This window comes from Petaurus breviceps, unplaced genomic scaffold (assembly GCF_028583685.1).
Source record: "Petaurus breviceps papuanus isolate PSGF00001 unplaced genomic scaffold, PetGlider_PUasm1.0 91041, whole genome shotgun sequence".
In the NCBI taxonomy this organism is placed as follows: Eukaryota; Metazoa; Chordata; class Mammalia; order Diprotodontia; family Petauridae; genus Petaurus; species Petaurus breviceps.
Window position 1 is genome coordinate 18,424,696 of NW_027187400.1, and position 26,062 is coordinate 18,450,757.

Below are 26,062 nucleotides of genomic sequence, written 5' to 3' on the forward strand. Positions count from 1 at the left end.
GAGAGAGAGAGAGAGAGAGAGAGAGAGAGAGAGGCAGGCCATGGGACAGCTGCAGATTAGCCAATATTTATTACTATTCCCACTGTGTGCAGAGAGCTGACCAGCACTAAGTAAATGCCTACTGTGTATCGGGCATTGGTGTTAAGTACTGAGGATATGAAGGGAGGGAAAGGGAAGGTCGCAGGGCACTGAGGTGGCCACTGGGGAAGATACAAGGTTTGGATAAAACCAGCAGCGAGGGGCGCCACAGTACACAGAGCACTGGACCTGAAGTCAGAGAAGCTGGGTTCAAATCCAGGCCCAGCCTCTTCACCTGCCTGCCTCAGTTTTCTCAACTGTAAAATGGAGATGATCAGAGCTCCCACCTCCCAGGGCGGTTGGGAAAGGCCCCAACCAGGCACCTGGCACAGTGAGCACTATATAAATGCTGGTTTGTTGCTGCTTATCCTCATGTCCATTATTTTCATCATTACCATTATCCAGTGCCTGCTGTCCTCAAGGAACTTATGGTCTGGTGGGGGAAAAGAGCCAAAGGCCCAGCATTCCGGGTGCCCCTTGTTGCCCTCCCCTCCCCCGGCCTCTCTCCTTGAAGGCCATCTCCCCAGCCCCCAGCGGCCAGCCCAGCTCGGACCCTCGTCACCGCTGGGTGACCACTGCAATCGTCCTCCCTGCCTCTCTCTGAGCCAGTCCATCTGCCGCAGTCCTGTAACTCTCAGAGGAGCTGCTAACCCACACTGGTGGAGAGCTTCCTCACTGGGGAGTTCCCTCCAGTTGCAGCCCCTGGGCTCCTCCCTTCAGTACCTCCAGGGGCTCCCTGTGGCCTTTAGGTGAGTTAAAGCTGCTCAGACCAACACTGGATGCTCTCAGTGGCCTGGTTCCAAGCCTGCTTTTAGGCTTCTTTCATATAAGCCTCCCCTCCAGCTTCTTCCCAGACTCAGGCCTCCCGACCCCTGACTCCATGCCCTGCCCACCCCTACCTCTCTGCTGGCTGGATCCCTCTGTCTTTCAACACCCAGTTCAGGGGTTGCCTCCTCTAGGAAGTCTCCCCTGATCTTCTCAGCTAAAAATGATCAGAGCTCTCCTTCCTGACATTTCCTGAAGGTCAATCACAGGATCAGAGACCCTGGAACACCAGACCCAGTCCTCTGGTTTTGGAGAAAAAGCCCAGAGGACTGTGGGACATCCCTCAGGCCACCCAGGTGGGAAGGACTCAAACCCATATCCCCCAACTCCAAGTACAGGGAGAGACCTCGTATCAGAGTTACCTGTTTTCTCCCACCTGCAGGAGTTGAGAAATCTCTCAAGGTTAGGGATGTTTCACCTTTCAGTCCCCAGGACCAAGTACAGAGGTTTGCATATACCATGGTAGGCCTTGGATGACTGGTTAATTAAAGCTTGTTGAACTGAATGCCTCCCTCGCCCCTAGAAGCTGGGGCGGGACCAAGCCGCTCCCCCATCCTCAAACTCCTGAGGCTCCCCGTCCCCTCAAGGTTCCCTGCTGGCTGGTTAAAGGCTTCCTTTCCAGCCTCATTCCACATCCTTCCCCTGGACACCGTCCTCTCCCACCAAACTGACCTCCTTGTCCATCTCTGCTCTTGGCATTTGGTCTTCTCTTCCCAGGCCATGGGACAGACCGTTCCCCAGCCAGGCCTGGAGTGCCCTCCCTCCTCACCTTGCTCAGAACCTCTGGCCTCCTTCAAACTCAGCCCAAGCACCAAGGATTTTCTTCTGGTCCTGCCTCTTAGAAATTCACTGCCTTTGTGTAGATTAAGAATCTACTTCCATATGTGTTACTGCTCCCACCAGAATACAGGTTTTTGGAGGTCAGGAACCATTTTGTTTTTGAAAGGAAATAATGTGAAATGAGACCAGAAAGAGAGACCCGGAACCCAGATGGGTTTTTATTTTATCCTAGAGGCAAATGGGAGTTATTGAAGGTTCTTGAGCAGCAAAGCGATGTGGTCAGAAATCCCTAGCAGGGTGGCCTGCGCTTGTTAGTACACCTCTGTTCCCGGGGCCCCAGGGAGCACATCTGGTAGCACAGAAGGAACTAAAACAGCTTAGCCAGCTGGGAGGACCTGTACCCCTCGCACTGTCGGGGACTCCTGTGCACATCCCCCCACCTGGCTCTGCAGAGGTAGATGGCAGGCGGCCTGCCCAGAACAGCCCTGCTTCCCGGCTCCACCAGCCAGCCCCTTCCTCTCCTGTGTCCCACCCACCCACCACGCTATCCCGGACTCTACCTCACATTTCGATTCCTGGGCCACAAACTTGGCGAGTGCCAGCTTCTCCATGGTGGCGTCGGTCAGGATGCTGGGATAGGGAGGCTCCCGGCAGCCTTTGATCATCGCTGACTTGAGAGAGACCAAGAAAAACCTGCAGAAGGAGGGAAACGGGTGTAATGAGAGGGGTGGGTGGAGAGACCCTCCAGGAGCAGGGCTGGGGTGGGGGAGGGAGTCCCGGCTCTCCTCCCAGCATCCTCTCAGATCTGTGATGGAGACTCAGCTCTTCAGCTGGCCTTGGGATCCAAGGTGAGGAAAAAAGGAAATGAGCATTTATTAAGCACCTAGTCTTTCTTTCTTTTTTTCTTTCTTTCAGGCACCTTGCTAAGCGCTTCACAGTTATCATCTTGTTTGATCCTCACAACAATGCTGGGAAGCTAGTAGGGACTGTTATTATCCCCATTTTACAGATGGGGAAACTGAGGCAGGAAGCATTTAAGTGGCTTGCCCCAAGTCACTCAGATAGTAAGTGGCAAAGGCAGGGTTTGAACCCAGGACCCCTGCCTCCACTGCCCCACACCGCCTGTCCCATCAACCAGAAACTCCTCCAGGGCACAACCCGTCTTCTTGTTCCTTAGATCTGTCCCTTCCTCCTCTCCCTCCCCTCATCTCCACCCCAGAGCTAAGCAGTGAGTCATAGAGCATGGCCCTACAGCTAGAAGGGATCATTTTTGACAGATGAGGAAACTGAGGCCCAGAGAGCATTTTAATTTCCCCAAGGTCACGCAGGTGGTGAGTGGGAAAGCCAGATTTCGAACCCAGCTCTTCTAATTCCAAATGCAGTCTCTGGCTAACCCAACCCAAGCAGCATTATTAGGCACCTAAGTGCCAAGAACTGTGCTAGGTATGGGGTGGGGTGGGGGGTGGAGGGTGGAGTCCAAGACAAAACAGTCTCCACTGTCAAGGAACTCATATGGGGGGTGGGAGTGGGGGACATAACATGGACCATCAAGTATGTACACAATTGTGTGAGAAGCGAGAGACCATCAGGAGGCTTCAGGGGTATGGGGAAGGTTTGTCCATGGACATGGACCATGAGCTGTTCCCTGAGGGACTTTGAAGAGGTCGAGGTGAGGAGGAAGGGCATGTCAGGCATGAGGGACAGCCAGGGCAAAGGTGTGGAGATGGGAGATGAAATGCCTAGCTCAGGAAACAGGTAGACCACTCTGGCTCGAATGGAAAGTGCTTGAAAGGAGATAAGATGAAAAAGCCCAGAAAGGGAGACCAACGCCTGACTAGAAGCAATAGGGAGCCATGGAAGGTTCCTAAGGGCTGAAATTAGGTTCTTAACCGTGTGAGTGGAAAGAGGGGGCTGGAAGTGAAATGTGTCATAGAGGGAAGAATTGATAAAATTTGGCAAATGATCAAATGTTAAATCCTCTACTTGGCATTCAAGGTCTTTTATAATCCTACCATCTCCCCTTCAGTCTTCTTATACCTTATACTATTCCCCATGCTCTCTCTCCTTTTCCCTTCTCTCCCCTTCTTCCCCCTCTCCCTCTCCTTCTTTCTCTCTTTCTCTTTTTCTCTTTCCTTCTCTTCCCCTCTCTCCCCTTCTTCCCCCTCTCCCTCTCCTTCCTTCTCTCTTTCCTCCTCCTCTCCCTCTCTTTTCCTCCTTTCTTTCTCTATCAGACACACACACACACACACAAGTGATACAATGACCAATGGCCTCTTGATTGTTCCTCCAACAAGAGCCTCTATCTCCCAAATCCTGGCCTTTTCCCTGGCTTTCCCCCATGCCTGCCATGCCTCCCCTCTCATCTCTGCCTACCAGCTTCCCTGGATCCCTCCAAGTCCCAGCTAAAATCCCGTTATCTATAGGAAACACTTTGCAAATCCTCTTAATCCCAGTCCCTTCCCTCTCTTCCTTCCTTTCCATTCATCCTGCATGTAGCTTATTTGTACATTATTTATTTGCGTGCTGTCTCCCCCATTAGGTTGTGAGCTCCTTCAGGGCAGGGACTGTCTTTTGTCTCTTTCTGTATCCCCAGTATTTATTTGGCACAGTGCTTGGCACACAGTAGGCCCTTCATAAATGCTTTTTTTTTTTTTTGCCTTTTGGAGGGCACTTGAGGTTAAGTAACTTGCCCAAGGTTACATGGCTAGTTTTTTGGTATGGGTGTTAAGTGTCTGAGGGTGGAACTGAACTCGGGTCCTCCTGACTCCAGGGCCAGCGCTTTACTCACTGCGCCACCTAGCCGCCCCAAATTTTTTGATAACTTGCCATTCTTTTTTTTTGCGTTTTTGGAGGGGCAGTTGGGGTTAAGTGACTTGCCCAAGGTCACATAGCTAGTTTTTTTGTGTTATGTGTCTGAGGCCAGATTTGAACTCAGGTCCTCCTGACTCCAGGACTGGTGGCCTACTCACTGTGCCACCTAGCCACCCATCAATGTTTATTGACCAGGTGCTTGGCTATGGGGGCTGAGGAAGGGGGACAGATGAAGGAGCATGGAGTTTGTCAAGTTGGGGAACTGGAAAGATGATGGCGTCTTCAACAGAGACAGGGAAATGTGGAAGAGAGCCAGGGTTTGGGGGCAAGGATAACGAGCTCCGCTTTGAACGGAGTGAGTCTGAGATGACTAAGAAACATCCATCTGGAGATGTTCCAAAGGCAGCTGCTGCTGACAGCCTGGAGACCAAGACAGACTCGGTCAGGGTAGCGAGATCTCAGGGTCATCTGCACAGAGGTGATACTTAGACCCATGGGGGCTAAGGAGATTGCTAAGAGCAGGGGCACAGAGAGAGAAGAGGAGCCAGGGCAAGTGCCATTGCTTGGGGCTGAAGTCCATGTGCTGACCAGTCTCCATAGCTGGGTTGCAAATCCTCCCGGGACTGATGACTGAGTCCTAGACCTTCAGCTCTGCTTTGGCCTCTCAGATGGCCAATGCTCAGTCAATACTGTTGCCTACCAGACTATAAGGGCATTAGGATGTGATGGACGGAACACTGGAGACCCAGGCTCAAGTCCTGATTCTGATGCTAATTCGCACCGTGACCTAGTGTAAATTTTTCTCCTTTCTGAGCCTCAGTTTCCCTAACCGATAACTAAAGAGGTTAGACTGGATGGCACTCCAAGGGGTAGGGTGTGAATCTTACTCAGCCAGGGTCACGTCAGCTGTGTCGAGAAGAAACTGCTTCCTTCTGTTGGTGCAAACCAGCCTCACTGTCTGCTGATCCAGGCCAACCTAGGGGGAACACCACACATGGCCCATGCATGGTCGCATGAGCCTGTGTATCCATACAAATGCAGGATTCTGGCAGCTGACCCGGGACACAGGGCAGGGACTGCTAAGGATACAGGGGAAGATCCCATGCTCTGAAGGGAGCCTGGTTCTGAGAAGAAAGTCTCTGGGTATCAGGGGTTGCAGCAAACAGAGTGAAGGGACCTTTTGGTCTCATTTCCTGTGACTCATACCAGGCCCCGGAAGCTTATGTGCTGCTAGATCTGGCAAAGTCTCTGAATGCTGCTGCCAAAGCATGTGAATCAACCTTCTGACCTTGACCTCCAACAGCCGAGGGTGGGGATGGTGGCAGTAAATGCCCTGTACCCCGCCCTCCTCAAAGACTGCCCTGATGGGACAACAGGCTGGCTCATGCAGTGATAACCTGGGCTGAGGGACATCCCCTGCCATGAGAGTTAACAAGGGGAGTAACGAGTCCAGAAAGCAGCCCTGAAAGAGACCTGGGGTCACCTGCCCTGTGCCCCTGGATGGCATGAACTCACCGAGATATAGTCCAGTTCATTGTAGGAGACGGCCTCTTCTACCAGGTATGGCTTCTCCGTGGCCCCTAACAGAGAATCTGGGGGTTTGTTTCCCAAAGTAGCAACCCCATCCCCTGGCCTCCCACCAAACTTCTGCTGTCACCTGGTCCCCTCCTCAGCAAGGGTTGGTTCCCTCCCCTGCTGCCTGGGAAGGGTCAAGAGTAGGTGGATTGGAAGGACTGGTCACCAGATTCTCCCAAGAGTCTTTGGGGGAGTCTTGGAGTATGCCCCTCTAGGGAGCCAGGGCTGTGGTTCTGTCTGCTTCCTCCCATGCATCAGACTCGGCCACCCCAGGAGGAAGGGGGAGGTTCAGGGGCCTCAGCATCTGCCCCAGCCTAGGCACAGGCATCAAAATTCAATTCAGCCTAACTCAAATCTAGTGCAATTCAATCTAATTGTCAAGCATTTAGACTGAGTCCCAGGCATTGTAATAGCTTGGAGAGACAAAGACAAAAATGAAATGGTCCCTGCCCCCAAGGAGCTTACATTCTACCAGAGAGGAAGCAACATGTATGAATGGGTACAGTTATGGAGGGAGGGAAGGCGGGGGCACACTTACAACTGGGGATACAAGCAAAGACCTCCTGTGGAAGGTGGCCCTTGGATCTTAAAGGGAGTTAGGAATTCTGAGGGGCAGAGGTGAGAAAGGATGGCCTTCCAGGCCAGGGCACAGCCTGGGCAAAGGCAGAGGTGGGGGAGTGAATGGTGGCCCAGAACTAGAACCTTAGAAGTCATAAAGGGGAGTGATGGGACATCGAGCCTCCCCCACAGCGTTTAGCAGACAAGCCAAGTCACAGCTACCTTTTCGGAGCAGGTAGATGTAACAGTCGGTCAACAGCACGTACAGGAGCTGGAGGTTTCCTTCCATGTGTCCTGTGCTCATGCGGATCATCTGGGTGGCCAAAGGGAGAGAAGGCCCCTGCCTGTTAGAAACCAGGGGCTTTCAGTCTGTCCCAGCATCCGTACTAATGACACATTTCAACCCCACCCCACACCCCCACTACAAGCCAGGCAGAAATAAGTCCCAAGTGGTTAAAAGCAATTTAGGGAGAATACATCAGAGAAAAGTCTAGACAAAAAGCAAGGAGGTTCCCTGGGATCTGCGAGGTTCCAGCAATACTTCTAGACTCTTGCTACCCAGAGTCCAAAGCTGGGTCAGGGCCCGGATGAACCCCAACCACCCTTCCTGGCACGCTACCTCCACGAGGAGCTGGGGAGTGCGTGAGCAGGAGGGGCTAACTCGTGCCTCTCCGGCTCCAGCGGCGTCCTGGCCCTTGCACCCCTGCCCCTCCCTAGGCCTGGGACTCACCCTGAAGAGCTGCTCTTCGTTCTCCCGAAAGACGTGAATCATCAACAGGAGTAAATGGTTGTTGTCGACTCTGTGAGGGCCAGGGAGAGGGGAGAGGAGGGGTCAGGCCGGGCCAGCGGGTGGGCACAGCGGTGGGTGCATGCTGTGGCGGGAGGGCCCGAGGGTCCGCGCTGCCTCGCCCTCTGGGAATAAGTCACACTCCAACCCAAACACTCCTCGGGGATGCAGAAGGAAAAAAAGAATTCCAGCGGGAGAATCTCAGGGTGCTCTTTTACGGTGGGGTCTGCTGAGTCAAACACTATCTACTGCCAACAGCCAAAGCCTAGCGGAGCTCCAAATCCCCCTGCCTGGAGCCTAGACTGGGCCTCCTTGGAGGGAGGTAGGACGTTTCCGTTTTCTTGGCCTAAAACACCAGTGCCTCCTTGCTCTCCATGCCCTCCCCCTGCAATAGGTCAGGGTACCTCTCTCCAGGAGCTGGGCGGGTGGAAACCGTGTCCTCACCTGAACTCGGACGGGTGGCTTATCTCCAGAGGGCTCCCCTGGCCCTCGTCCACTCCGGAGTCCTCTGCGCTGCTCACACCCGGGCTGGGCTGGTCTCTCTTGATGGTCGCTGGGGTTTCAGGCTCCAGCTCGGAAGCAGGACATTCTCTGCCTGATATAGGTTCTAAGGGTGTGCTCAAGGCTTCTTTCTGGGGGTCTTCTACAGGCGCAGATGTTTGTTCGGCTTTTTCTCGTCTTCCTTCTCTTCCTCCTTCTTCTTGGCCAGTAGTCTCAGTGCTACTAGGAACATGTAACGGTTGGCTAGGCCCTGCAAGGTCATGGTTGCCACTACCTGATGTAACAGCATTTGGACTCTCAACGGTAAAGCGGTAGAAGTCCATTGGGGCCGGAATCCCTTCGCTAAAGTTGCAAAATGGTGGCCTTTCCGGGGTATCCCCGGGAGAGCCGGTCCGAAAGGACTGGTCTGCCAGTTCAACATGGGAGGGCCAGCCACTGGGGTCCAGCTGCCCGTTGAGCTGGTCGATGACCTTGCTCAGGGGCTGGCCCACGCTTTCCATGGATGTGTCCTTCATCTCAGGAATGCGCAGGCCCATCTGGCTCAGTTCAGAACGGTCACTGCTTTCCGCCGTGCTGCCTGGGCCCCCGCCCTCCTCCTGGGGAGAAGTTGGGGCAGTGCTAGAAGGGTCCGCTCTGGGCTCGGGGCCATTAACAAAGCTGTCTCCACTCCCTTGCTTGGTGCCTTTCGGGTGGGCCATGGTAGGGTGGAGGGGGCTGGACTCTTCTTCTGATCTGGCCTTTTTCTTCTTGCCTGTTTTCTTCTTCTTGGTGACCCTGAGACCAGAAATTTACAGGGATGGATGCTGACCCAAGCTCCAGGAGCCCAAAGACCCAAAGCCTGTACTTTCCTGGGCACAACAAGCTAAAGCAGGAGGGCAGGGGGGCATCAAGCGTGATGGCAATCATGGGAACCCTGCAGGAGGGCCAGCAGAAATGGAAGAACATGCCTGGCCTCTGCCTGCCACAGCCAAGAGTGAGGACGGTGTCGCTAGTTCTAACCCCAGAATGTCAGGAGTGTCCAAGTGGGCACTATATCCCTTGGAACATCTAATGATTCACAGGAGTCTAGATTCTAGAACTAGAAGGAGACTTAGAGGCTATAGAGTCCAAGCCCCTCATTCTACAGACGAGGAAACTGAGGCTGGCAGGGGGTCACACAGCTAGCATCAGAGGTGGGATTCAGACACAGGTGTTCCTCACTTTCCCCCATCCCCCTTCCCAAGTCCAGTGCCCTGTCACACCCTTGTGGTAACTAGCAATGGCTAGAAGGTGTAATACAGAGTGCCCTGGAAGTTGGAATTGAGAAGTCCTGAATTCAAATTCAACCCTCAGGCACCTACTGGCTGTGTGGCCCTGGGAAAGTCACTTAAGCTCTGCTGCCCCAGTATCTTCATTTGTAAAATGGGGATAATAACAGCACCCACCTCCACAGGGTTGTTTGGAGGTTCAAACAAGATACTCCATGTAACATCTATCTTAAAAAAAAAAAACTTTAAAGCCCTATACAAACGGTAGCTATTATCATCATCATTAGTGAATGATGTGCTGGACTTGGGAGTCAGGAAGATCTGACTGAAATCCTGCCTCTGACACTTAATAGTCTCAGTCTCCTTATCTGTAAAATGGGGGTCATGATAATACCTGTAGAATGTATTATCTCAGAAGGTGTTTAAGAGAATCATATAAGCTAATATATTCAAAGCATTTGGAGAAGTTTTGAAAGCTCTCTCTAAATGCTAGTTATTGTTAGAATCATTATAATATAAAATGGTATAATATAATGCAACATGATGTCATACATCATGCTATGCTGTATTTTATGTTATATTGTTACGTGTTATAGTGACTCAGAAATATCTGGGTGAGGGCAGGATAATTGCCCCCCTCCACCCCCTACTCAGCTGTGGTACTTGAATTCTGGCCATGGCTGCTTTCTCCCCTTGTTCCACAAATATATTGGTTATTTTCTAAGCTCTCCAAAGAAAAAACCTGCTCACCCTCTGGGAAAGTGCTGGAAAAATGATAATGTTCTAAGAGTCCAACTGGATGGCAAGGCCCAGGCTGAGTGCAGGCCAGATCCCCAGGGAGAGCCTGGCAGCTGCTTGTTCCTGGCACAGCAGGGTTCCTAACTGGGAGCTGCTTCCCCAAGAGCCCTGTGGGGGGGGCCCTTTCCCCGCTGACCTGATCACCTCCAGCTCTGTGCTAGCCTCTTGTAGGTCCAGGGCCCTGGTCTCCCCCTTCTCCTGAGAGCTGGTGTGCACAGGGGTGGTATCGGAGGAGGACACCCCCTCCACCCGGTCCTCATTGAAGGGGTTGTAGCGTGGCGTGGGGCTCTTCGTGGAGGCCTTGCCACTGGTCAGGTCGGAGGCGGTCGAGCGGGGGCAGCTGACGGTGTCCGTGAGGTCTCCATCTGAGACGAAGAAGAGAGCGGGAAAAGCCGCCCATCAGACACTGCCACCGGGGACCTGGGGTGCGCCTGACCTCAGGAAGGGAGGCAAGAGAATCTGTCATAAGCAGGAGATGGGCCTGAGGTTCTAAGGGCAACTTGGAAGGACCTGTGACATGGCCTGGAATCTCTACAACTACTAAGAACGACCTGCCCAAGGTCATATCAGAGGTGGAGCTGGGAAGTTTCCTCCCAGCCTCACTAAGCTGCCTGGAGAGATGCAGGGGTGAGATGCTTAACTCATTTCTTTTTCCCTCCAAAGTCCCCTTTGCCCCTGAAGGCAGGGGACGCAGGACTTATCATCTATTCAGAGGGCTACTCTGATCGCCAGGTCTACCCAATGGTCAGCAGCCACTTTGGCCCAATCTTAATGAAGAAGAACAGTCCAGGGTGTTACAGAAGGTCCTGGGGGAGGCACCTGAAGAGGTGTGCAGGAGGAAGGGGGAGGTGCCAGGGCAGGGAGACAGAAGTCTTAGGAGGAGGGACACAGAGAGGGGGAGGAGCAGCAACGGGGAGTGGGATGAAGAACAGAGATGGAGGATAGGAAAATATGGAATAAAGAGAGGAGGACAAGGTGCAGAAAGTGGGAGGAAGATGGGCCCCGAGGGTGAGCAGCCAAGCAGGGTGGGAGGTGGGCAGGGGGGCTGGGAGGACCAGGGACGGGATGAAGGGACAGGGGAGTGAGGGTAAGAGAGATGAAGAATGTAGGAGAGAAGCACTCAAGGCTGCCCCCAGACCCCAGGCAACTTCTGATCCTGTACACCAAAGAGGTCCCCCAGACCTGAGCCTTATTCTTTCCCTGCTAATCCTTGACCTCGTTCCACCTTCAATAAAGAGGCCAGGGAGACGCCACTTCAGAAAGGAGGCGATTTAATCCCCATTGTGCCCTCAGTACTTGGGGGTAAACTGGGGGGCGGGATGGGGTGGAGAACCATGGAGAAAAGCCTATTAACAGAGCATTCCCCTGGTGAAGATGGAGACAAGAATCGAAGCAGCCCGGGCAAGGGTTAATGGGGTGAGGGACACAGGACATCACGCTACATTTCCCAGCTCATGCACATCTCCCTGCCCATTATCAGCCCTGAGTAAATGGGGCCTCAGGCCCTCTTCCCCCAGAACCATCTGGAAGGGCCCATCTCACTATCAACATTTTAGTTTCCTCAAAAACAACAGGGCAGCTGCCTGCTGAAGACAGCAGATTTTCTTTCAACATCAGGGGAAGGGAAAGGGCTGAGTGCTAGTCTCCAGTTGCCTTGGAGCAATGACCTTTACCTTGCTGCTTTGGTGAGATGACAACTAGAAACATTATGGGTTGGTTGACACAGGGGCTCAGATACCCTTGGGACCAGACTCTCAAACACAGGGAGGAATCTTAAGAGATCAATCTAGCCCAACTAATTCATTTAATAGATGAAAAAATTCAAGGCCAGGAGATTTGACTGAGATCATAAAGGTAGTAACTCGAACCCAAGTCCTCTTTCCCCTCTACTATATGTCCTCTGGGTCTCTATGGTCCATTTGTTCTCTCCTGAATGCACATCATTCCCCTCAATGTATGCAACTAGCAAGGTGATAACCCATGTTCACTCATCTCCCAAGATAATCACCAGTGGGGTGACCACGGAACATCCTGGGTGCTAATGCTGGCCAGAGGAAGAATGCTGGTCCCAGAAACCCACCAGCTCTGCAAGCCAGGGACCACTGAAAGCGTGTCCAGTCAAATCACTGATACCATAAGCAGAGGGACTAAAGCTGCCCTTATAAAGAGAAACCCAGGAAGGTGATCATCCAGTTGAAGTCCCAAAGCTAACCCTCTGCCACCAAATAGGGTCTTAATAACTGGCAAAGTGTACCCCTAGGGTTTCTCTTGGGAATGCTTTTGGCACTTAAGAAATTTGAGAATATAAGTGGGAGAAGCTAGCTAACCCTAGGGGCCCACCCCTAGAAGTAACAATCAATGCCATGAGTACTGTTAGTTCTTGGGCAACTGAAAGCTCTGAGGTACTGCAGAGCAAGACCAAGCCCCATTCACCAAATGACTGCAACAGGCCAGAGGGAGTTTGATTTGAAGTTGTGGTTAGTTGTTAGATTGATGAGGGGAAAAAAACAAACAAACAAAAAATCAATGCACATTGTGTGTGCCTGGAGAAGAGCTGATCAAGAAAAATCAAAGCTACCGTGATGGAATTCTGGATGTCAAAAGTCAATTTTAACACAAACATGGGTTTGGGGAATGTCACTAATGAATGTTTTCAGTTGCAGGAGACCATCTAGTTGGATCAGTACTGTATTATTTCTCCTCAATAGAGCTTAGATACTTCTAGCTTGGGCTATGTAGGAAAAACGCATGAGACCCATCATCTGGTAAACTATGGTCCTAGTGGTAGGTAAACGTTTCAGATTTATAGCCTTCACTATGAAAGAAGACTTAGTGATAATAGTGAGCCTGATCTACACAGTGGCTGAAAGCTCCACACAGTCATGGGCTTTTTGAGCTTAATATGATCGTAGAGATTATCTGGTCCAGTCCTCTCCTTTTACACCAGAGAGGTGTAAAATGTAAAATGTTAAGTGAGGCCAGGACAGGAGGGGGCACAGCAAAGGCATGGAGGATCACTTGTCAGAGGGCACTTAGCTAGTTAAGAGCAGAGTTAAGAATCAAATCCAGGTCCTCTGCCTCCAACTCCAATGTTCTCCCCATTAGCTTCTACATAGGATAAGGCAGTCAGTATACCTCCACTGTGAAGCTAGGTTATGGCTAATCTATGGTTATGGCCAACCTCCTGAATCTTGAGATTAAATGCATTTTTGTAAAGGAAGATCAATGGCCAAGGAGGAAGTATTAGGTATCTTGAGAGCTAATAAAACTAATAAGATCTTTTGCTCTTAGTAATCACAGAAATCTGGCAAACAGTCCTATTCTACATAAGCAATGGGCAAAGTGTGACCCCTGGGATTAGTACCATATTTAATGCTGTATTAGGTGCCAAATAGCCAAGGTGGGAACAAGACATGACTAGTCCATAGGCTGACAGATTTCCTGAACCTCTTTTAGGGGATGCCCCAAACTAGTTTATCATTAGTAAAAGCCCTCAGCACTTCCCCCAAGGGGTTCCAATGACCCTAAGACCATCATTCAGTTAGATTTCACCTGCTCCTCTGACCATAAGTGACAGTAGGTCTTTAGCCACCCAAAGGAAAGCGACTCATTCTGAGAAAGAGCTTTTGGATCATTTGACTTGATGAGTCTTCCAGATGGCACCTCTAAAGGGATTGCACTATGGAATTATAAATTGTAGGTGACTGACTAGGAGAGGTGCTTCCTGTCACACATGAGTCAGGCAAGTAAATTAAATGGGCAACCTGGCCCTTAAAATGCATTCACTGAACAATTCCTAGTAGACATTCCTGTAAAGGCAAACAAAATGCCAACAAGTCTACCAACGAGTCTCTAACTCTGCCTGGAAAGGCAGAAGGCACAACTACGCCAAGAGGCTAAGGTTCGCCTACAGAATTCCATCGGGATCAGAAGGTCAATTTTTGGTTTGTTATCATCACTGTTAATGAACTGATTTCAGAACATGCAGCAAGCTTGCCAAGGAATAGGTGCATCCACAAAAACAGGCTAGCAGCGGGCTATATCCCCACCTTCCCAGTCTGTGCTGGGTACAGACGGTACTGCTGGAAACACATCTCCAAAATCATAATCTATAAAAATGAGGGACAAAACTGAGGATTAGAAACACAGGCCATTGGAACAGGAGGGGGAGGAGCAGGTCAAGGGGAAGAGGAATGTGGGGAGAAAACATGAGAGAGAAAAAAAATTTAACTTTCTACATTTCAACCAGACATTTAAAAACAATTTGCTGGCAACCCCAGCATGGTGACAAGTTAGCTATTTCGTAGACCCAGTAACTGGCATAATCAGCCTGGGAAACATCAGAAAGACCTATAGGGTTTTAAAAAAAAAAAAAGTCAAACACAGATACACACATATATTCACACACACACACAAACAAAATATAAAATTAACATACATACATAAAAACAAAATATAAAATGAGTACCACTTGGCAGAAAATTACCTAAGTCAGAACTATTTATACTTGGGTCCATAATTTACAGGACCAGACTTAGATTTGGGAAGAACCTTAGAGATTATTGAATATAACTGCCTCTTTTTGCATATGGGGAAACTGAGACCCAGAGAAGTGCCCAAGGTCATTTGCTCAGGTAGTAAGGGAGGTAAAGCCAGGATTCAAATCCAGGTCCTTGGATTATAAATAACAACAGTATGCTTCCTCCATCTTTTGCCTTCTCTTGAGGCCCCTGCCACAATGGGAGTGATCCTGGTACCTTCTGCAGATTTCCCTTTGGGGTTGGCTTTAGGACCCATCCCTCTGTCTCCTTTCTAGCAAATTATATTTCCCCATTGCCCACTGAATCTACCTAAGAAGATTTGGCTATTTCCTCGTGGCTCACACAGTTAGCAGAGAGAGGAGGCTTCCATGCCAGGGCTGTTCTCAGGGACTGAACTCATTCTGAACCCCTCCCTCTGGACCTGGAGTTGGATGAGGTTACCAGGGAGGACTAGGTTCCCTGGTATGAAGTTGGGTAGGTGGCAATGCCAGCAGGTCACTTTTGTAAATGAATAAGAAACACCAGGGTCTGAAAGGAGTCAGGTTGTAGGAAAGTAAAAATTTTTTTCATCAAAAAGAAAAAAAAAACCACCCACAACCCTGGCAACCAGTCTCCCTGGTCAGCATGAGGAAGTTTTGCTTTTTAAAAAATATATTTAAATAATTTTTATTTCAAATTCTCTCCCTCTCTCCAACCCCTCTCCCATCCATTGAGAAGGCAAGAAATATGATACCCATTATACATATGAAGTCAGCACAAGGAAGATTAAGAGAAACTGAGTGGGCTTATAATTTTCACAGGTGGATAGATTTTTCTGAAGCCCTCAGCCTTCCTGGTTCAGTCCCTTCCAAGAAAGGGTTTCATAACTTCCCAGCCAACATGAGACAACTTTCCTGGGACAAAGTGGGGTCATCCCTATGATGGGAATCCACCAGGCAAGATTCCCATGGACTCAGGCCCCTGCAGTCCCCTCTTAACCACAAACAGCAACCCCACAGACCTAGAGGCATGAAACTGTTCCCATCCAGGTATACTCAACCCTCCTCCCAAATCTCCCAAATCACAACATGTTCCTTTGGCTTCCACAGGGCCTCTTGAGTGAGAGAACATCAGACTCTTGGCCCCAACTGGACGCAGACTACCAGATTGTTAGCCAGATCACCACAGCGAGCCAAGACAGATGCCCCCATGCCCACGCTGCTTCCAGAGGAGTCCAGTTTTATGGCAGAACCCTGCCTCCTTCCCACGGCTGGCCACATCACTGACCCTCACTAGACGGTGCAATGGCGCTGTCATCCCATTCCAGGTTAGTGGAGGTGACTGAGTTGAAGGAGTTGAGAGAGAGGCTGTCCGAGCCATGGACTGAACTAGGCAGGCGGTCTTCAAAGTCCAACAGATATTGAGGCTTATAGTAATCCGGCATGTAGGGAGCCAGATCTAAATACGGAGCATCCTGAGGATAAAGCAAGAGGCAGGAGGGCGTTAGGCTTGGAATTGGCTGGAGTCTGGTCCTGTCCAGGAAGCTGGGGACAGGCAGGGCTGGAAGATGCTGACCTGCTGGACCCTTGTAGCCCACCCAGAGGCCCCTCTCCTGGTCTAGCTGTTTCTTCCTTGGGAAAATCAATCAATCAATAAACACTTGTTAAGTGCCTGCTATGTGCCAGATAGTGTGCTCGCCAATGAATGGGCCCATGGTGGCAGGTTCTGACACCTTCTGCTAGGGTGAGCCATTTGGCTTTTCAACCTGCAGAGGACACCAGACTCCTCAGAACCAAACATTCTATAAATCACCTTGTGGGACATCTACATAGGCTTAGTGTTACTATCATCTCAAAAGAATCCCCAGCCAACAGAACATGCTGTTATTAAACACCTAGTGGGGGCCAAGGCACTGTGCTGGGTGCTGGGGACCACCAGGCACTGTCTTCTAAGAGCTTCCACTGTATCGGCAAGGGATCCAACTTGTAAAACAGTGAAGGGTGTAGACACTCTAACCTGAGGGGAAGAGACAGGTAACAACCAGGGGGCTGTGGAAAGACTTCCTAAAGGAGACAGGCAGCCCAGGGTCTGAAGGGTAGGAAGGCACTCCGGGCATGAAGGGCAGCCTACAACAAAGGCCGACAGCGGGAGACAGAGGCTGAATTCAGGCAATCAGCAAACAGGCCAGTCTGACTGGACTGCAGAGAGTATGAAAGGGACCACGTAGCCCTTTCCATGAAGGAAAGGTAGGGTGAGGCCAGCTGGTGAAGGACTTTCATCGCAAGTGGGGGAGTCAGTCCTTTATCCAAGAGGCATTTTCTAGCCCAGGATGCTCTCTCCCCCTTGTCTAATAATAACTAATGATAATTGCTAAAATTTTCATTGTACTTTCAAGCTCGGCAAAGTACTTTGCATAAATTATCTCACTGAATCTTCACAACAGCCTAATAAGGTAGGTGCTATTATTATGCTCATTTTAGAGATAAAAATAATAATAGTCTTTATATAGGACTTTAAGGGTTTGCAAAGCACTTTCCATAGGTTTCCATCTCATTTAATCCTCATAGTAGTCCTGGTAGGGTCAGTGATATTATCCCTATTTAACAGGTGAGGAAACTGAGGCAGAGAGGTTAAAATTTAACCCAGGATTACACAATCAGAATGTGTCAGAGGCAGAGCTCGAACCCAGGTCTCTCTGACTCTGATGCCAAGCCTCTCTGACCTTCTGACCCTGGTACCCTCCCAGTAGTATAGTCTACACAAGCTCTCCATGGTAGGGTGATTGGGGAGGGAGAGGGAACATGAAAACCAGCTTACCTCTGCCAGCCCCTCCCATTTTAATTTCTTACTTTATCATATATGCCCACAACCCAGGATGTGTCCTCACCAGATCCAAGTCAAATCGGATGAACTCCAACCCAGATACCAGGGTGAGGAAGAGTGTCAGATGGTCATGGCTGCAGACCAGAGCATTCCTGAAAAACAGGTAGGCAGGTGAGTTGGGTGCCAGAGGGGTTTGGTCCAACTTAATGGCAAAAGCAGCCTGGTTTAACCCTATGAATCTAAGAGGGACACCTCTCCCCACCCTCTCCACCCAGCCAGCCATAGCCAATTGCTGGGGGTTGTTTTTTGTCTTCTTTTTCCCAGCGGAAGCAAAAACTGGTGACCCAGACCATGGGGGATATAGCTCAAAACTCACCCAAGTCCCTGAATTCTAATGCTGCCCACCTTCCCCCCACTCTCCAAATCTGGTGAAGAATACATGGAAATAATGTAAAAGAAACCACATGGAAAAACTTCAGAGCTCTAATCTGTGCTTTGTCTGAACATGACTTCAGATCAAATAGCAAAGAATGTTTCCTGCCTCTCATCAACAGAGAGGTGGGAGGCTGCAGGGGCGGAGCAAGGCATACACTGCCAGATGTGGCTACTGGGTTGATTGTTTTTGCTTAAATACACTTCATTATAAGAGAGAGTTCTGTTGTGGCTAGTAGGAGGTGGGGGCTGGGGGATGTTAGAAGAAACATACAAAAGAAGGCTCATAAACCTAGACATAAAAACAGATTTTAGAGGCCATGGAGTCCAACCCTCTTTATTTTACCAATGAGGAAACTGAGGCCCAGGAAAGTTAAGTGACTTGCTGAAGGTTACACAGATTGTATATGAAAGAAAGGGACAAATGCATGAGAAATTGTGGGAGCCAAATCTATAGGATCTGGCAAACTGACTAACCTGAGGGGGTGAGGGAAAGGGAAGATGCAAAGAGGATTCTGGCTGTAAGTCTGGGTGACTGGGAAAATGGGGGTGCCCTCAACAGAAATAGAGTTTTTCTTTTCTTTTTGGAGGAAATCAGGGTTAAGTGACTTGCTCAGTTAGTAAGTAGGTAAGACTGGATTTGAACTCGGTCCTCCAGATTCCAGAACAAAACAGGGAAGTGTGGAAGAGGGGTGAGATTGAGGGCAAGATGAGATACATTTTTGACTCTGAGGCAAGCCCAGGAGACCTAAACCACTCAGGAGAAATGCAGCCAGGGTGCCTAGGCCTTTGGGTTAGGTCAACAAATATTTATTAAATGCCTACCACGTACCAACCACCATGAGAAGTGCTAAAGGAATATACAGAAAGCCAAAAAAAAAAAACAATCTCTGATCTCAAGGTATCCACAGTCTAACGGGAGAGATAACTTGTAAAACACTATGTATAGACAAGCTATTGAAAGAATAGTGGGGAGATAATCCAAGAGAGAAGGCCCTAGTATCAAGAGGGATTGGGAAAGGATCCTTGCAGAAGGTGTTATTTTAGTGAGGACTTGAAGGAAGTCTAAGAAGTAGAGATGAAAAGGGAGAGAATTCCTGGCATGGGGCACAGCCAGAGGAAATACTTGGCATCAGGAGATGGAGGTGTCTTATGTGAGAAACAGCAGAATCACTGGATCACAAAGTATGTCAGTGGGAGTAAGGGGTAAGAAGATCAGAAAGGTAAAAGGGGGGGGGGGCGGGGGGGGGGGGGGAGTTAAAAAAAAAAAAGGGGGGGGGGGGGGGGGGGGAGGATTTGAAGGACTTTAAAAGCCAAAGAGTGGATTTTGCATTTGATCCTAGAGCTAAGAAGTAGCTAATGGAGTTTACTGAGTGGGCAGTAACCTGTGCTTTAGGAAAATCACTTTGGTGTCTGAATGGAGGATGGATTGGAGTGGGGAGAGACTAGAGGCAAGCAGACCAGCTATTGCAACAGTCCAGGTGTGAGGTGATGAGGGTCTGCATTAGGGTTGGGGTAGTTATCGGAGGAGAGAAGGGGGCATATTCAAGAGATGGTCAGAAGTGAAATAGACAAGAGATGCTGAGGAGGTGAAATAGACAAGAGATGCTGTGGAGGTGAAATAGACAAGAAATGCTGTGAGGTGAAATAGACAAGAGATTTTGCAGAGGTGAAAAAGACAAGAAATTCTTCAGAGCTGAAATAGAGTAGAGATGCTACAAAGGTGAAATGTCAAGAGAGGCTGCAAAGGTGAAACAGACAAGAAATGCTGCAGAGGTTAAAGTGGATAAGTCTTAGCAAGATTAGATATGGGAGGTGAGAGAGAGGGAGGAATCCAGGATGCTTTCTAGGTTGTGAGTCTGAGAGATGGGAGAAATGGAAGTTTGGAGGTAGGGAATGATTTGGGGAAAAAGATAATGAGTTGTTTTGGACATGTTGAGTTTAAAATGTCTACAGGAGAGGAGGCACAAAGGAGAGATATGACAAAGCTAGAAATCCCAAAAGCATCCCTGGCAAGGGAGAACAGAGAGTGCTCAATGCTTGCCAATATTATTTCTTCTCTGATGCCTGATCCCAGGCTTTGACCTGGGGAATGACAGAGGGGGTTTTGCCTTGTGAGAGGGGGGCCTTAAGGAATCTTGGGGTGCTCACCACCTCAGAGGTGCAGATATGTGTGGAGGCATGCCACACAGACCCACAGGTACTCACTTGACATAGTATTTGTGCAGCAGGCTCAGGTTCTCCTGGAACAGTCTCAGGTAGCTCTCCAAGGAGTTTTCATTGAGGGCCAAGTAGAGCCAGGCCCGGCCTGTAATAAGGGATAGACATGACCTCCAGTTCTGGGTGGGGGGAGGGAGGAAGGGAGCTGAGGGGGAGCAGCAGGTCACAGATTTAGACATGGAAGGGACCCAAGAGGTCATCTCATTCAGCCCTCTCATTTTACAGACAGAGCCTAAAAAGTCCAGGGAGATGAATGGTTTGCCCAATGCCACACAGGTAGAGGAATATTACAGTATAGTAGTAGAGGTGAGTTCTGAAACAGGTCTTTCCATATTTCAACACATTAGCATCCACTGCTACTGGCCAGCAGACTGAGGAGTAAGGGGAACTGCCCAGCTCAGAAGGATTAGGGGCTGAAAACTGCTCCCAAAACTCCTAGAATCTTCCCAGCTTAGAAAGAGAAATCTTATCTTAACTTGGGGTGTAATCATAGATTTAGAACTGGAAAAGACATTAGAGGCCATCGAGCCACCAGCATCTTCATCTGACAGATAAGGAAACTGAAACAAAGAGAACTTGGAAGGTAATATCAATGCAGTTTTGTTTAGCACCTCACTTGTCCTACCAACCTTCCACCAGGACTCATATGGGGAGGGGAAAGGGGGCTCTGGGGTGAGGGGCAGCCTTTCCATTTCCAAAGAGAAAGGGAAGAAGTTCCCATCACAGCCTATCCCCCAGCCCAGCCACCCCCCAAGCTGTACTCACTGCGCCCCAACTTGGTGGTCACATGCTGCAACACCTCAATCTGTTGGATGGCTTCCTTTCGGGTGAAGTGTACCACCAGGACCCAGTAGCCAGAGGAGAGATCCTGCAACCTGAGAGAGAGAGCCATGGACAGGCATTGGTGGTGGACCAGACCAACCACTGGCTAGCTACAGTGGTCACCAGACCCATCAGGTCCAGACTCACAGCAGAGAGTTTAAGGGATACTGAAGTGCTCTGGCCAAAATCAACTTGTGCATGAAATGGGATGTTACTGTGCCTTGAGAAATGATGAACAAAAGGAACCCAAAGAAGTAGGGGAAGACACATGTGAACTGATGCAGTCAAGAAGAATCAGGGAAACTATGCACCATGATTACAACAACATACAACAACAAAAATTGAAAGAGAGTGCAATGGGGGCGGCCAGGTAGCACAGCAAGTAAGAGCACCGGCTCCAGTGTTGAGAAGACCTGGAGATCAAATCCCGGGCTCAGACACTTAGCACCCACCCAGAAACACCTGGCCGTGTAACCTTGAGCAAGTTACTTAACCCCAATTGCTTAGGGGCGGCCAGGTGGCTCAGCGAGTAAGAGCACCGGCTCCAGTGTCCGGATGACCTGGATCAAATCTGGCCTCAGATACTCAGTACCACACCCAGAAATAACTGGCCGTGTAACCTTGAGCAAGTTACTTAACCCCTATTGCTTAAAAAAAAAAAAAAGAGAGTGCAATGAAAATTATAATTACAATTATAATTCAGTCTTGACTTTGGAGAAGAGGAAAAACAGTATTTCCCTCCCTTTATTGCAGAGGTGGGAGCACTGTGGACATGGAATATTGCATATATCACTAGATACCACTGATGTGTTGGTTAGTTTTGCCAGTTTTTATTCTTTACTATCAGGGATGACTTTCTGCAGAGGGAGAGGGCACAGAAAGATATATTTGGAAATGAAGGCCATTTAAAAACAAAAGATATCAATTAAAAGATTTTAATCAAATCCAACATTTAAAAAAAAAATCGCATCTTGCAGAGAGAAATCACAGACACCAATATATTTGTACCAGCACTTTTGTGTGTGTGTGTGGTGATAGAAAAGGTTGGAAACAAAGTGGGTGCCCAACAATTAGGGAGTGGAAGAAAAAAACACAGTATGTAGATGCCATGGAATATTTTATTGGGCAATAAGAAACAAGGAAGATGAGGAATTCAGAAGGATGTAGAAGGTCTTCTTGATCAATTTGTAAGATATAAGACAGGATGAAATAATGAGACCCAGAAGAACAACATGCAAATTGGCAATGCCCACAGAGAATGCTGAGAGGCAGCTGAACTCAGATTAACTGAGATGACTAAGCCTTATCCTGAAGAATGGATGATGAAAGTGGGGGGCCATGGGAGCAAAATGCTGCATATGCTGCCAGATGCAAACATTTTGCTAGTCAATTCTGCTTAAGTGTTTTTATTTATGAAAAAAGAGGGTGATGAGAGGGTTACACACACACACACACACACACACACACACACACACACACACACATGATGTGGAGGTACTAATAAACACACGCTCAAACACATAAAAGTATCATAAACTCACCAATCAAGAGCTGGAAGAGACCACAGAGGTTGTCTAGTATAATCCCTCATGTTACAGATGAGAAAATTGAGTGACCAAGGTCACAGATACCAAAGGGCAGAGCTGGGTTCAAACCTACATCCTCCAACTCGGTAACATTTTCTTTCTTTCTTTTTCCTTCCTTTTCTTTCTTTTTTTTCTTTCTTTCTTTCTCTCTTTCCGTCATAAATTGTCATTGCTACCTTTTATTTCTACTCAATAAAAATGTAAACAAATCAATTCTTGTTGAATAGAGGCCAGAAAGAATCCCCCTTCATGCCATCTTAGTTACCCACACCTCCCCCAGTCCTTTAGCTTTGCCCTCAAAGGCATTTCACAGAGATAAGTGCAGGAAGGCAAAAGGGTTCGCATGTCCTTCAAGTCCCTTCCCGTGGGGAGAGCAATGCTTGGCAGACATGGCTAAGGAGTTATTTCTGGAAGCTGCTCCACCCCCCACCCTGCCCACCCCCACCTAGCCTGTCCCTTCATGCCTCATAGACTGACCCTAACCCCATTTGCCTTACCCATAAAGCAGAGCATGGTCCAAATGCTCACAGAGACGCTGTAGAACCTTATCATGATTTCGGATGGCTGGGGTCTCGTCTTCACAGGCAGCAAAATAACTCTGCAACTGGAGTCAAAACAAAAAGCCTAGAGTTAGCTATGGATACAGAGATTCTGTGACTGAGACATGTCAGGAGCTGAAAGGGTTCTCAGAGGTCATCTTGTCTCCTGAATGGGAATCTCCACTATGACATCAATCATTTTACCAAAAAACATTTATTGAGCACAATGCTAGGGCCTGTGATTCCGTGCAAATACAAATGAGACAATCCCTGCCCTCAGAGAGCTTACATTCTACATCTCTGGCAAGTGCTTATTTAGCCTTGCTTGAAGAACCCAGGGTGGGGAAACCCACCACTCTTCTGGAGGCATACCTGAATTTCTGAACAGTTCTAAGACGTTAGGAAAATTTTTCCTTACATCAAAGATCCGTCTGTGACTTTTACCCATCTTCATCACACCCTCTGAGACCAAGTGGAACCAAGTGAAGATATGTTCCCTATGAAACCCTTTGAATGTTGGGATACAGCTGCCAGATCCCCACTGAGCCTTCTCTTCTCCAGGTGAGACACCCCTGGATTCAAGAAGCTATCTTCTGTATCACATCCAGCTATCCATTTTCTATAGCACAGTCTTTTAGCCAATGTCAAATCACCCAATGTTCTGAGGTTTCTTAAGAGACTGATTCAGCCAGGTCTCAATTGTCCCTCGTGGTAGGAAAAATCAAACCCACGGACACAATCAAAGGATGAATTCCATTTAGTCCTGTGTAAAATGCTATAGATGGCCAGGCATGGTGGTGCATACTTATAATCTCTGCTACTTAGGGGGAGGCCAAGGCTGGTAGATCCCTTGAGATTGGGAATTCTGAGCTGTAGCAGAGTTAAAGACAATTATGTGCCCACACCAATATGATGAGCCCCCAGGAGAAGAGGCCTACCAGGCTGCCTAAGGAGGGGCAAAACAAAGAAGAATGAGAGAGCAGGTTAAAGCTTCTGTATCAATCAGCATTGACATTGGGCCTAGCCCAGGTTAGGATAAGGAGACCCAGGCTCAAATAAATAAAGCATTTTAAGTAACAAATAACAATATTAAATATAAATAAGTATAAAATGTTAAAATAATATTAAATGAAATTAAATGTTTTAAAATTCTGTAGAGTCCAGAGAACCTATGATAAAATATTCTGACTGATGAAGGTACAGAATGAGACATATTTTTGAATATGGTTAATATGTGGACTTGTTTTACTTAATTTGTGTTTGTTACAAGGGAAAGTTATTTTGCAAGGAAGAGAAAAATAGGGGCATAAGAGGTCAATGATAGGCCTAGGGCTTGAACCTGTGATTTCACTGAGATAGAGAACTGCTGGATAAGGAAATACCTTCTTCCAATACAGATTGGTACTTCATAAATTAAGAGTCTTAGAGTTGCCTAAGGCAGTGCTTCTCCAACTTTTTGTGTAGGACTACTTTATACTCTTAAAAATTGAGGGTCTCCCCAAAGAGCTGTTATTTGTGTATTATATCTTATCAGTTTACCAAATTAGAAATTAAAACATCCTAGTGGGGTGGCTACATGGCGCAGTGAATAGAGCACTAGCCCTGGAGTTAAGAGAACCTGAGTTCAAATCCGACCTCAGACACTTAACACAAAACTAGCCGTGTGACCTTGGGCAAGTCACTTGACCCCAATTGCTCTACCTTACCCTCTCCAAAAAGCAAAATGAAAAATCAAGAAAGAAAGAAAACATCCTACTACTATTATAAAAGTAATTTTGACTTCATTGACCCTCTGCAGAGTCTCAGGGACCTTAAGAGGCACCCAGATCATACTTTGAGAATCGCTGACCTAGATAGTGAAGGTCAAGTGACTTGCCCTGGAGTACACAGCCAGTTACCTGTCAGAGATGGGACTGGAACCTAGGTTTTTTGGGCTTCCAATGCCAGCTTTCTAGTTACTAGTCCATACTACCACTTGTAGGGCCACTAGGTGGCGTCATAGTGAATAGTGTCAGGTCTGGAGTCAGAAAGACCTGAGTTCAAATGTGACCTCAGACACATACTAGCTGTGTGATCCTGGACACATCACTTAACCCTCTTTGCCTCAGTTTCCTCATCTGTAAAATGAGCTGGAGAAGGAAATGACAAACCACTGCAGGATCTTTGCCAAGAAAACTCCAAATGGAATCTTGGAGAGTTTGACGTGACTGAAATGACTCAATAAAAACACTACCATTTATAAAATGATAGAGATGGAGAAAAAGGAGAGGGAGATACAGGAGGAGAAAGAGGAGAAGAAAGGAAGGCTGTCAGTGAATCATTTTAAAAAACAGAAGAAAACAAAAATTCAGAGGGACTCAGACAAGCAGGACAACTTTGGAACTAAAGTGTTGACTTTATCATGTGCTTTTAAAGAACTATGGAGACTGAATGCAGATTACAGCACACTATTTTCACTTTTTTGTGTTTTTCTTTCTTGTGTTTTTTCCCCTTTTGTTCTGATTCTTCTTTCACAACATGACTCATGTGGAAATGTTTAACATGATTGTACATGTATAACCTATATCAGATTGCTTGCTGTCTTGGGGAGAGGGGAAGGAAGAGAGAGGGAGAAAAATTTGGAACTTAAAATTCACAAAAAGAAAAAATGAAAACTATCTTTACATGTAATTGGAAAAAATAAAACACTAATACTATTTAAAAAATAAAAAACGCAAGTGATGCATAACAGAGATTCATCATTTCATATACAATCTTTTTTTCTTCTTTGCAAATGAAAATGTTTGTCAAGTTCAGAAAAAAAATGTTTTTTAATTGCTATAGAAATTGGAGTTGTGTTTATTCCAACCTTGTGTCAGTTGCTTATCTGAGATTTGTTAAGTTCCTAAAGGGCAGCGTCCATTGACTTTATCTGCTCTCCATGTCACCATGCCCTGAGAGACACCCAAGTACTCTGAGGGACAATGATGACTATGTAGTGAAAGGCTGGATTCCAAATCCTTGCCCTTGCGAAGGTAACTAGGGTAGGAGGAAGACTGCTGCTTCTCTGCAGGGTTAATGGAAGATGTTCCAAGAGTCGTCTCTTTCCAACAGCTGACAACTCGAGAGACCATGGGTGGCTGTGTCTATCCAAAGGAAAGAAGAGCAGATCCAGGCAGGG

The 26,062-nt window shown here is 48.2% G+C and overlaps 1 protein-coding gene across 2 annotated transcripts in view; it reads right to left on the bottom strand.

The window, feature by feature from the left end:
* The window catches only part of PLEKHM2 (pleckstrin homology and RUN domain containing M2), a 66,589-nt gene that overhangs the window by 6,018 nt on the left and 34,509 nt on the right, over positions 1-26,062 (bottom strand). Inside the window, exons 2-14 of one of the 2 annotated variants that reach the window (XM_069078929.1) lie at positions 22,861-22,967; positions 20,721-20,830; positions 19,944-20,043; positions 17,368-17,455; positions 15,768-15,954; positions 14,010-14,069; positions 10,097-10,325; positions 7,859-8,689; positions 7,358-7,427; positions 6,850-6,940; positions 6,010-6,074; positions 5,382-5,470; positions 2,244-2,376 (exon numbers count right to left, since the gene is read on the bottom strand). In XM_069078929.1, the coding sequence (XP_068935030.1) occupies positions 2,244-2,376; positions 5,382-5,470; positions 6,010-6,074; positions 6,850-6,940; positions 7,358-7,427; positions 7,859-8,689; positions 10,097-10,325; positions 14,010-14,069; positions 15,768-15,954; positions 17,368-17,455; positions 19,944-20,043; positions 20,721-20,830; positions 22,861-22,967 (2,160 nt within the window). The remainder of the gene's footprint in view (positions 1-2,243; positions 2,377-5,381; positions 5,471-6,009; positions 6,075-6,849; positions 6,941-7,357; positions 7,428-7,858; positions 8,690-10,096; positions 10,326-14,009; positions 14,070-15,767; positions 15,955-17,367; positions 17,456-19,943; positions 20,044-20,720; positions 20,831-22,860; positions 22,968-26,062) is intronic. The other variant, XM_069078930.1, reaches the window with a different exon arrangement.